The sequence below is a fragment of the Oryctolagus cuniculus genome, chromosome 6 (assembly GCF_051225735.1).
Source record: "Oryctolagus cuniculus isolate XC-2025 breed Fujian yellow rabbit chromosome 6, ASM5122573v1, whole genome shotgun sequence".
Classification (NCBI taxonomy): Eukaryota; Metazoa; Chordata; class Mammalia; order Lagomorpha; family Leporidae; genus Oryctolagus; species Oryctolagus cuniculus.
Genome location: NC_142872.1, coordinates 80,913,048 through 80,926,115, shown reverse-complemented (window position 1 = coordinate 80,926,115; position 13,068 = coordinate 80,913,048). Strand labels below are relative to the sequence as shown.

The window sequence follows — 13,068 nt, the reverse complement described above, 5'->3', positions numbered from 1 at the left end:
TTCTGATTACAAAATAAACTTTTCTATTTTTATTCATCCTCAAGCTAATAATGCATGCCTTATGGATAACACCCTAAACTCCATTTAGTAGATCAATGCATGCAACCCCATGGTATTCTCTAGAGTATTTGGACATTCCTGTTTGATTAAAAAAAAAAATCTTCAAATTTCCTCCCCTAACTCATTTAATTCCAATCTGATCTTACAGTCATTAGATATTAGAGCCTTAAATAATTATAACCATTGAGTACTTTTCAGAAGTAGAAATACAACTACTATGCTTTCACTGTGATGGTGTGAGGTTACTCATTGCTACCTAGAAATCAATTGTTCAAACCTGACCATCACCCTATCAGGAAAAATATCCTGTAAGATGCCTGTGACCGACACTCTTGTTCATAACATATCCCTTAGAAATACAAAGCCCGTAGGGACATGCTTCCTAATTGATACTACAATAATAGCTTCCATTATTGTTAATTGCTTAGGAAAGTCTTCTGGAATTGACCTACATTTTCAAAAATGACTGCTATTAATTTTACTTTTGTAAAACAGGTAATTAATGAGCTGCAAGTCTATGAAAACATAAGAAACCTTTACAAATCCTCCAGTTGCCTCACTGAAGAATCATTTCCTCGTCACTGACACAATGATGCAGTGACTTTGGCACCAACAATGACAGAAGTTATGGGGGATCATTTTGTTATTGTTACAGCTACAACTGCTACCTTTGCTTTGATTATTAACTCTCTGCTACTGTGGGAACAACAACAAAAAAGACCTGAAAAGTATTGAGCCCCAGACAGAGATCTTTATTCATGACTATTATCTGAGTTGCAGAAAAAAAGTCAGACTGCTTTTTCCATGGATGAAATCTCTCAGATTGTTGGTTCAGAAAGGTGACTTTGCCTTGCTTAAATGTACTGCAGTTAATGGGAAGTCAAACTAAAGTCATCTCAAATCTTTTTTCTAAGTCATACTCACTGCAGATCCTACGTCTCTGTGTGCGTGATTTTCTGGCTGAGTAATTCTCACTCACCCCACATGCTGCCCACTGCTCTGTTGGTTACAAAAGGATTCCCCTGACAGGGAAATATGGCATGTGCATAAATTAAACAGAAGAAGTAGAACTGATTCAAACAGCCTTCTCATGAATCATGAAGATGGGAAAATAGTTCAACATACTTGGTTCAGATACTCTTAAAATAGAGGTTTAAATTTTTTTTAATTTAAAATCTGAAATGTTGGCATCAGTTGGAAAACTGTTCAGCTTCTCAAGAAGCTTTCTAACATCCTGGAATCCAAGCGGTCCCCACCAGGAAAGGTTAGTGTAACGCTCTCTTCTTCTAGCAGAGTGTAACATATCCTTATTCTTTAACAAGCACAGACCTGGATACAGTATCTTTGAATAGAGTTTAAATTCAATTTCCAGCATTATTAAATCAGTGACAGTGTAACCCAGGACAAGCTTTTAATTTAAAAGCAAATCTAGCTCTGGCAACCGTCTTCTCATTGCCATAATGGATGATTCTTTCAAAGCCTGGGAGGCATTGTTCTTATTTGTTAATCACAGCCCTCCAGCTGTGCATACCTCCCTACATCCACTGAAATGTGGATGACAATTTTAGCTTTCTGAGTCTATATGGTGTATATCATGGAATTTGCGATACAGAACACTTTAACATCGGTTTCAGATACTTACATATGCATTTTAACAAAAATGGTTTTATTTGACTTCAACTAAATATGTTTTCTCACTGACATTCTATGACCCTTTCCCATCACTTTAGCATTATGGTACAGTTCAGTTCACCTCTAGGGAGTTCCTGCACTTATTTATTTCCATGTGAATGCTGTATTAGTTTCATATGTGTACTAGACGTGGAATTAATGTTTTATGATGAAAGGCTACAAACTTTCTTCAAGTGAACAGATAGAAGCGCAAACACCTCAGATCATTCTACATATGCATATTCTCAGACAGTCCAAGTGTAGGTAGTAATTAAATGAAAACATCCATCCCAAAGCTTCCTCAATGTAATTATGAATTTTATGTGTCAAAAGCTGACTAAATTAAAAAATATCTAGAAGCTTGGGAAAATATTATTTTGGGTGTGTCTGTGAGGTTGTTTCCAAACAAGATTAGCTTGTGAATCTGAGTGGACATGGTGGGAAGACAGCCTTTGCTGTGGGCAGTATCATCGACAAGCTGGAGGTCTGGAGAGAATAAATGTGGGCGAATTGGTCTATCTGAGAGCTGGGAAAGGTTGGTCTCCTGCCTTGGACATCAGAACTCCAAGCTTGTAGCCTTTGGACTCCAGGACTTAGGCTAGTTGCCACTTGCTGGGGGGCTGCTCCTCCCTGCAAAGGACCTGCCATGGGACTTCCTTCCCATCTCCTCACACAGCCTATCAATTCTGTCCCTCTAAAGAGTCCTGGCTGACACAACCATTCTGAACATTGTAGCAGCAAGAATAGGAATAGGAAATTGTGCTTCTAGATGCATTTTTCTCAGAGGGAAAATTTCCTAACACTGGCAATCTACAAAAAGGGCTAGGGTGATGTTTTCTATCCTCTCTTCTAAACAGTATTGCATGTTTTCTGATTCACTTTACACTAGAAAATCAAAGAAGCAACTATGCAGCAGATGTAGCTATAGTCTCGTAAAGATGAATAATGCCTGTTTTATACACAGATCAGTAAACATTTATGGACATGTATTCCATAGCCACTAGAGTAACTTCAGACCCATGGTCTGCCTTCCTGACCCATCACATCATTAGCTACAAAGGACACTATGAAGTAGTGGCATGAGGTCACTTCTTAAGGTGATCAGATTCACACAATGCCACTCAAGAGAATATTTCCTGTTGGGAATTAATGACTGTGATTTCCCCTGGAATCCAATAACATATTAGAACTAGGCTACAAAATCACACTTGATTAAAAACAAACTTCCTCATGACCACACTGCACCTTGCATTTGATAATGCATGAGAAAAATAAATCTGATTCTAATTCTGAGCCTTGTTCCCATAAGGTTAGACCACACAAATGTCTACAAGTCAAAAATATGTGTTAATTACATCAGTCAGTGAATTCATGAAAACCAGAATTATTCCATTTATCTGTTACAAAGTGATTGGCATTATTTAAATTCATAGGAAGGTAGACTATTTCATTCAAACTGTAAAATTTGGAATGTATATAATAGCAAGTTGTGTACTTGGATATTCAATCATTAAGGAAATTTTTGTAAGCGATTGAGCACTTTCAAGGCTACTGCCCCAAAGATTTGTGGACACTGCTCAAAACTGATGGAATACATTTATGTAGATACTACAGTCAACTGCTATGTCAAGACAGTCTCTGATATTCAGTAGCAGAGTAATATAAACCTAAAATTTTTCTTTACCCTTGTGAAACAAACAGTTCATGGTTCAATCAAATGGAAACAATTTACAATCTTTGCAGTAGCTATTACAAAGATACTACATAGACATATCCACCACAGAGCTATCCACCACCTCGAGTTATGCACAATTTCTTCCAATTCACACAGAAACCCAAGTAAGTGCACAAAGAACTATCTGATCGCATATGAATTTATATCTGCTATATCTCTGAGTTAAGTCAGAGATTTAAATACCAAGCCAAGCACTCAGGGGTGATGTATGGATTTGTGATGCTCTAGGGAAGACACTGGGTCCATAAACCAATGAATATATTATATAGTGACACATCTGTTGTATTGCAAGGAAAAGCATTCCACGTCATCCACAAAAAGACAAAGGTCAGTACACTATGTATATAATGATGAAAACTGTCATAAAATCTCAGGGCTGGAAGGTGCTCTTCTGATGCAAACCTCTCCATGACAGTGAAAGTCCTTCCAGCACACCCTTACCTTGTTTTTCAAACTAGGCTTAGACATTCTAATTATGGGGAACTCAATGTTTCTTAGACATTAGTTGATCTATAGGTATCCTTTGGCTATTTTTTTAAAAAATCCTTTCTTACATCAACTCAAAATATCTTCCCTGCAGTGTTTGGCCTACCAGTTAAGCCACAAGATTGAGAGGACTGTAGCCCTTAACAGAGCACCTGGACTTGATCTCTGGCCCCAGCTCCTGACTCCAGCTACCTGCCAACGCAGACCCTGGGAGGCAGCAGTGATGATTCAAGTAATTATGTCTGCCACCCATATGGAAAATCTGGATTGTGTTCCCAGATTCTAGCTCCCCACTTCAGCCTTGACTCAGTCCTGGCTATTGCAGGTACTTGGGGAGTGAATCACCAAATGAGAAATTTCTCACAATCTCTCTATGTGTATGCATTTCTTTCTCTAATATTAAAGAATCTATTCCTTATAGGTACCTTCTATTTTGTCCCAAAGTGTCTATGAAAAATCCAATGCCTCTTCCCCATGACAATTCCTCAATACCTACCAGAGAGCTCTCAAATTTTCATCAACCATTTTTTTCATATTGCTTTCCTCTCCCACATCAGTACTAACTCCAGGTTAGATGTGCACCAAACTATGTGACCTAAAGAAGAAAGCATTTACAATTCTCTGTCTTAATTTCCACATATGCAAAATGGAAGTGCTACTTCAGAGATCATTCTGAGGATCAAATAAGAGAGAGAATGTGGAAGCTCTCTGGAAATTTTAAAATGCTTTAGAAATACAGGGGCCATGTATCTGTGTCAGGACCCTCAAGTTTCAGTAAGGTGCTAATGATCCTGTCCTAAGGGAAAATGCTTCAAAAAGGAACTGAAAACAAAATGTTGTTGAAAATTTAATTTAGTATTATATTTACAATGAAAAATTGCAATTAATCTGCTTTTCTGAAAAACAACTCTCCACCACATTGGGTCTTTGTCCTAGTAATAAATAAACACAAACTCTGTGAAGACAATGAATTTCTGTGTATGGAAAGACAAAATTGAGCCAGAGAAATTGATGATATAAACCCTGAAACTTTCAATGTTCTGCCATTCCTTTCAATAATACACTGTTTTAGGCCTTTTGTTAACAAGGCTCACTCCTTACAATCTTTCAATGTGTCTTCCATGCCTTCAAAAGAAAATCTAAAATTGTTTCATCATCCAGCCCAACTAATTCTCCATCTTCACCTCTCAATAGCCTCCAATCCTCACTGTATAGTTAAAGCACACACTTAACCTGCCTTGTTCTTTCTTGTGCCTCTGCCTTTGTGCTTATTGAATTCAAGCTCTAAAGACAATGTCACTGTTTACTAAGAGCTTTGTCTCATCATTCAAACGCTTGCTCACATGTCTCCTCCAGAGAGCCTTTCCAGAACTACCAGGGTGGTTAGAGTTTCCTGATCACATCATAGTGCTTCAATTAGTCTGTTTTCGATACTGTAATACTATAATGAAATATCTGAGACTAGCTACATCATAAATAAAAGCAGGTTGTTTGGATCTCAGTTTGGGGGATGGAAAGTCCAAAGTGTTGGCTCTAGGGATGGCTTCCTTGGCTACACCGCATCATGCCTGATGACATCACAGTGGCAGAAGCATATGCAAGAGAGAGAGAGATTATATGATAGGAACAGAATCCAGAGAGCCACCAGGGTCCCATGAGAACTCCATTAATCTCTTCCAAGAGTATGTCCATAATGACCTAATGACCTTCAGCAAGGCTCCACCTGTTAAAGGTCCCACCACTACTCAACATTGACACAATGGAGCCAAGCACATGAGCCTTTTGGGGATACCTTTAAGCCACATCCAAATCTTAGCAGTGCTCATTTCCTTCTATTGAAATAGTTTACTTTTCTGTATTCCTCACTAGGTAGCAGATTCCTTAACAAAGTGTATTTTATTCACCAGGAGATAATTAGTATCTAGTGCAATGCATTACATAGAATAGGTACTCAATATATGTTGAATGATAAAGGAACTAATATGCAGAAAAACAGAACATAAATATAAAGAAAATAACCATTTGATAAACCCAGCAAATGATACCGGTCTTACTGGACCTATATCAGCATTCAGGACTAACTCAGAAATAATAAAGCACTTTTTCTTTTTCTTTTTTTCCTTCTGTTTAAAATTTTGAGAGGCAGAGACATAGAGAACTCCCATTCAATGACTTACTCCCCAATTGCCTGCAACACCTAGGGCTGAGTCAGGGCTGAAGCCAGAAACCAGGAATTCAATCCAGGTCTCCAACATGGCTAGCAGAGATACAACTCCTTGAGCCATCATCACTACCTCCAAGGGTCTGCATTAGCAGGAAGCTGCAGTAGGGAGCCACAGCCAGTTATCACACCAAGACACTCTGATGTGGGATGCAGGCATCTTAACCAATGTCTTAACTGGTATTATAACCACTAGCCTAAACACTGGCCCTTAAAGCACTTTTTTCAATAGTTAAAGATGTATTCTCTGTTTTTTTCTCTATTTCCCTACTACTTCTTTATCGCTAGAACCTCTTTATCACTTGCAAATAATTTATTGCATAATCTCATACATAAGGCTATTTAATCATTAACACCCACTGCAAGATCATGTAACCTTGGTTGTCCAAATAGTGCAGAAAGAGGAGCACTGGACTTAGGATCAGACAGAAAGCCCTGTTCTATGATTTGACTACTGCCACCTAATTGGAAAGATCCCCTCACCTGTCTAAATTACAGCTCTCTTTCCCTCTGCCAACCACAGTGATGGTAAGTTATTATTTTTATATATCATTGTCATTCTTATACAAATGAACATTTGGTGGTAGCCAACTGAGCCATAAAAGTATAAACATTATGGTAAAATAGGCCTAATTTTGAATCCTAACTATACCACATTAACAACTGAGCAACCTTCTGCCAGTTAACCTCTCTGAGTCAGGTTTTTCACAGAGAGAGATTGATCATTTCCTCTTGGATTAGTGTAAAACTAAGAGATCAGGAGCATAAAAACATTTGTAGATTTTTATAGTGCCAAATAAAATCATTATTATATTTGTTTGGACAGGTTTAAGAATGGAATAGAATAATGTTTCTCAAAGTGCTTTGTATTCAGCATCATTACAAGATTATTTAACAGGTGTGCCTTTAAAAAATATTGACAGTTGAATTTTAACTTATTAAAGGCTGAGGGGGTGGGCATTGTGGCATAGTAGTTAAGTCACTTGGGGAGCCTGTATCCCATAGCAGAGTGCTGATTAAAGTCCAGGCTACTCTGCTTAGGAAGATAGATCTTTCTCTTCCTCTCTCCCATCCACCCCCACCCCGCCCCAGGTGAAAACGAGCAAACTTTTAAAAACAAAGAAAAATAAATGTCCTGAGAAGTCCTGTTGTGGCAAGATCAGCTGACCATAATTTAACTTAACATTTTCCCAATTTATCTGAACATGGAACATCCTTTAATACCCTGTGGAATATCAAGTATGACAAGAGTAGAACACACTGTTCTTCCACCATACCTTTCTTGTATGACTCTCATGACAGAAACTTAGAAACAATACCCAAAATAGTAAAATCAGTGAAAATACTCCCCACTCTATATGTATTGACTTATTGTTTATAATTGTCATATTTGCTAGAAAACAACTAAAAGGAGGGCTGGCATTGTGGTGCAACCGGTTATGCTGCCTGGTGCTATGCAAGCATCCCATATGAGTGCCAGTTCATTTCGGGTTGGTCCACTTCTGATCCAGTTCCCTGCTAATGTAACTGGGAAGGCAATGGAAGATGACTCAAATGCTTAGGTACCTGTCACTCACGTGGGAGACCCAGATTGAATTCCAAGCCCCTGCCTTCAGTCTGGTCCAGCAATGGCCGTTGTGCCCATTTGGTGGGTGAACCAGGGGATGGAAGATTCTCTCTCTCTCTCTCTCTCTTTGTTTCTCCCTCTCTCTCTATAACTCTGCTATATCAAGCAAATAAACAAAGCTTTAAAAATATATTTACACACACACACACACACACACACAAACAAGGTACATACACAAACATGAGAAATTCAAGTTGAATTATAAGATTATATTTTATAACTCTGTATCAAAGAAACATTTGGGTATAACTGACCATAAGCATGAAGACTAAAAACTGTTCTAATTGATTATTTGTGATTCCTACTGGCTGAGCTGACTGTAAGCAATTTTGGGAATCATACTAAAAAAAAAAAAAAAAAAAGAGGTATTTTCTCTCTCATTCATAGGCCCAGTTCTTCTAAAGGCCTAATTGTTCTTTTCAGACAGTAGCAAAAGTTCACTTCATTATTTCAAATGGCTCTTTCCTGACTTTACCTCCTGTGCCTTTAAAAGCTACTATTAATTTCCTATTAGTAAATTTTAATTAAAATAAATATGTGTCATTGCTGTCAGCAATTGCATTTGTAATACATGTATAAATATATGCAAATCTTCTCCACAACGACTCAAACAATTATTTCTGAACAAGCAAACACTTTGATGTCATTTCAAAAGATTTTTGGTCTATAAAATTTTTGTCTGGCTATCCCTAAAATAACCAGGACTTCATGGAAATACAATGAACAGTTAGCAACTTAGCAAGTCTATTTTATTGATCCAAAAAGTAGCATGCTAAAACATGAATAATGACTTCTGAGTTTTGAAGTACTCAGCACCTTGGTTTTTCTGCACTATTTGTGTACCATGCATGAAAAGAAAAGCTAGAAGAGGTAGAGGGGCACGACTAACATAGGAAATCACAATTGTCTTAACAATAATTTGACATGAGTTATATTTCATCAGCTTATTATCAAAGATGCATCTACTCCCCAAACTTTCATTTAAATATTCAACTCTCAGAGAAACTGGAACACATTAGCATGCATCTGAGTGTTGAAGTCCATAATCTTTCTTATCTCTTAAATTTCCAACATTAGACTAAAGTGCTTTTTAAACATGTTAAAAAGAAACAATGAGACTGATTAGTTTTACATCATGCTTCCACCATGTTACCCTCTCCCAAAAATCTTAATCAGAATCCAATAACAATTCAATGAGATGATCATTCACACTTGCATACTATAGGCACATTTTCTGTAAATGTTGACAAACATCTGATAATATTTCTAACAATAATGCTTCCTCCTAGGCGATCATGCATTATCAGAATAACTTGAAAACCTCTAAGAAAAGACTTCAGAAATGCTTAACAAACAGGATGGCACGACCACAGCTTCTCTAAGGTTTGGGTCAGTGAATGCATTTGCGGGGCAGCCTGTGGTTTCCTTTCTGCAATCAACCTTACCCTTCTTTCCACCCACTCAATGACTTTTCTCTATGGCCAGTTGACCCAGTAGTTGGAGTCTCACTGTGAAGCTTTTAAAGTTTCTTTATCTTCCCTACTTATTTCTCACTTGTTACATAGTTTCCTAAGAAAATAAGCATTACTTTCAATTGGGAAAATATTTGCTTGGAAAGTATAATAACTGCAACTATAATTAAAGTAAGTTCTTCAGTTCATAGAATTTGATCTCGGATTTTTCATGAGGTGTCAATCTGTAAGAAATGCGAAGTTTTTCAGCTAATAGAATCGAGAAGTATTTGGATTATTTACATAAATCTAGAAACTTTAAAGGCAATGGAAAGTAAATCATTTCAAATCTTGCTTAAAGTTTGAAAAACTGGGGGCCAGAGTTGTGGCACAGCAGTAAAGCTGCCGCCTGCAATGCCAGCATCCCATATGGGCACCAGTTCGTGCCCCAGCTGCTCAACTTCTGATCCAGCTCCCTGTTAATGGCCTGGGGAAAGCAGCAGAGAATGGCCCAAATGCTTGGGCCCCTGCTACGCATTTGGGAGACCTGGTGGAAGCTCCTGAATCCCAGTTTCCGCATGTCCCGGCCCCAACCCTTGCAGCCATCTGGGAAGTGAATCAGCGGATAGAGGATCTCTCTCCCCCTCCCTCCCTCTCTGTAACTGACTTTCAAATAAATAAATTAATCTTTTTCTTTAAAAAAAAAAGTACTTCTTTCCTAGTATAAAAAGTTTGAAAAAGTGAAAACTGGGATGGCAAGCTTTATTTATTATGCTGTTGATTAAAATGGTAATCACATGCAGACTAGCCACTAAATAATTTCATTAGGTAAGTCAATTATTGCAGTTCTTCATTACACTTGAAAAGCATCAAGATATAACTCTTTCTAATAGCCATATATGGGAAATAGAATTATCACAGTGAGCTGATATTCCAAAAAGTCCCCTTGAGTCCAAAATATGGAGGTCTCCATCATCAAGGTGCCTGACTACATACATATCATATGTCACTTTTCCAGAAAGCATATGCTTGGGAAATAACATCTATAATCCTAATGTCCACTGTCAATGACAATGCTTACCCTGCTTTTATAAAACACTGGTCCCAGGAAAGGTGGTAAAATCATCACACCTGCTCTTCTCAGTTGAAAGCACTGTTATTCCTCATAAACAAAAATAAATTTGAGGTTGTATTCCACAAACTCTCTGATGCTTTGGCATCGATAATGACTTATAATATCTTTTATCACAAAAATAAGTACAAATGAAATAGAAAAAGAACACTCATATAGTAGAGTGTAGTCCCATATTGGCATACTTTCTAGGAAGTTCCTCATCTTTACTTACAGTATATATTTGCTTAGCATTTAAGTGAAAATTACCTTCGGATGTTAGCATCTTTGTATTTCCATACACTTTTGTTAGATCTATAATGCTGTCTCAAAAAGCTACTAAAACAGACAAATGTCAGAAGAGTACATTTCTGAACCTACTATTTCACTATATGCCTAAGTCTAAGCAGTGACTGATTGCCCAAGTTATGGTTTCTCTCTGTTTAACAAGGTTAACATGTATTCCAGTTAGTAAATGGAAGTGATATTTGTGTAAAAAGAATTGGTAGATCAGATGACAAGTTTCAAAGCAGCCAATGAAGATGCCAAGTGTGATTAAAGTTTATATGACACCACCCCTTTTTCAGAGGTTCTTAGTTATATGAGAAATTAGATATGAGTATACTCTAAAGATAATTGGAAAGTGCACTATAAAAGTCAGGGTCCCATAAAGTGTACTTTCTCATGTCTGCAGATGCCTTGCACATGTATGTCACAAATATCTGGCAACTTGGACAAACATGACAAGCTCTTCACTTGGAGTACAGTACTTCTGTAGCAGTGACCATTAAATGCGGGTACTTCTGAGCAATAACATCCTCCATCTAACCAGAACTAACAATTTTTCCCAGGGAACAAAAGAAATCATCCAAATTGCAACACATACCTCATATTCAACATAACAAAAAGGATTTTTAGATGTATCAAGAATCCTCTCTTACTGAAAAGAGAGCACTAAAAATGAGGAGGAGGAGGGCTGTAGTGTGGAAAGGAAAGAAGCTAGTGAGGCAGGGTTGGGGAGGAAGGGATGAGGTGATCAGACCCACTCTGCTGCCCTTCCCTTATTTCTCACTTCCCTCCCACCCTAGGCTGAGATCACAAATTTTAAAAATGCAAGCCCCAGTTTTGTTGGTTTTTTTTTAAGCCAAAAAGAAAGAAAAGAAAGAAAGAAAGAAAGAAAGAAAGAAAGAAAGAAAGAAAGAAAGAAAGAAAGAAAGAAAGAAAGAAAGAAAGAAAGAAAGAAAGAAAGAAAGAAAGAAAGAAAGAAAGAAAGAAACTGAAGGAGTGTGAACAGGGTTACTCCCACAGCAACCCCGAACGAACGGTTTTCGTGCAAAAGCAAAGCAGTGAGGATGTAGTAGCAGCCGCAAATCCCCCTCTTCCCCCACCCCTGATACGGTACCTCCAGATCTGCCCGAGCTGCAAGATGTGGATGAGTGACTGCAGGAGCCAGATGCAGAAGGAGCAGGACGCAGACCTGTGTTTGCCGCTGGCCCGAGTGGCCCCGCTGCTGTTGCTGCCGCTGTTGGCGGCGGTGATGTTGCTCTTGCTGGCGTTGGAGGCTTGCCTTTGCGGCGTGGAAGGACGAGCTTCGCCTTCACCGGCTGCAGACCCACCGCTGACCACCGTCTTGCATTCGGCTCCGGGCTGCTGGCAGCTGGAGGCTGCTGCGGCCGTGGCGCTGTCCTCAGTGCTGAAATCGTGCACAAACCAACGGAAGCTGAACACTTGCACCGACAGGGAGCCCAGCACCACGAAGAAGAGCGTGAGCCCGAACCACCAGCGCTGGCCGCGCAGGTAGTAGTCCACGGCGAGCCAGATGTCCGTGCCCACGTCCGCGAAGTACACGGCCACGGCAGCCAGGATCCAGAGGCAGTCCCACAGCGAGTAGCGCCGCTGCTCCCTGCCCAGGCGCAGGCACAGCGCCGCTGAGCCCGCCCCGCCGCCGCCGCCCGGGCCGCCAGCGCCGCCGCCAGAGCCCCCCGAGCCGCCGCTCCCGGAGCAGCAGCAGCAGCAGCGTGAGCAGCCGCCGCCGTCCGGGCAGCAGCCGCTGCCGGCCGCCTCCTCGTCCTCGGCTCCCGACCCAGACGGCAAGCCCGGGGCCAATCCCTGCACCGAGCCCGAGTGGTCCGAGTTCTGCAGCGGGGTGAACGCCACGTCGCTGCTCTTCTTCATTTTCAGCCTCCCGTCTGACTTAGCGGCCATGATGCCTCCCCGCCGGAGGAGAGCCCTCCTTTATCTGACACCTTTCCCCGCTGTCTCCTCCTCCCGCCACCTCCTCGCCTCGCCCAGGCTTCCCTCCCTGGGGCGGCGCGGCTCCCCCGCCTCCTGCTCCTGCGCCGGCTCGCCCGCCGCCCGCCGCCCGCCGGGCTGGGCGCTGGGCCGGGCTAGCGGCGCGCCTGGGGCCGGCAGGAGCGCCGCCTGGCTGCCTGCGCGGAGCCAAGCTGCTTGCGGCGCCCCGCGCGCGCCCCTGCCCGCCGCCCGCGCTCCTCGCCCGCCCGGCCCCGCGGCAGCCGCCCGAGCCGCCGTGGCCGCCAGCAGCAGGAGCAGCAGCGGCCGCCGCGGCGCTCCTCGGACCTGCACATTCCTCGCCTCCCCTCGCGCGCGCTCCCTCCTCCCGCTTCCTCTCCTCCACCAGCTGACTCCGAGGGAGAGGATGACCTCATCCCTTCTCTTCCAGCTGCCGCCGCTCCCACTCCGGCTCGG

The 13,068-nt window shown here is 41.1% G+C and overlaps 1 protein-coding gene across 3 annotated transcripts in view; it reads right to left on the bottom strand.

The window, feature by feature from the left end:
* XKR4 (XK related 4) overlaps window positions 1-12,714 on the bottom strand; it is a 485,043-nt gene extending 472,329 nt beyond the window's left edge. For all 3 annotated transcript variants that reach the window (XM_070076615.2, XM_070076616.2, XM_089335246.1), the window contains exon 1: window positions 11,765-12,714. In XM_070076615.2, the coding sequence (XP_069932716.1) occupies window positions 11,765-12,567 (803 nt within the window). In that variant the 5' untranslated portion in view covers window positions 12,568-12,714. The remainder of the gene's footprint in view (window positions 1-11,764) is intronic.
* Window positions 12,715-13,068: the final 354 nt, after the last annotated feature.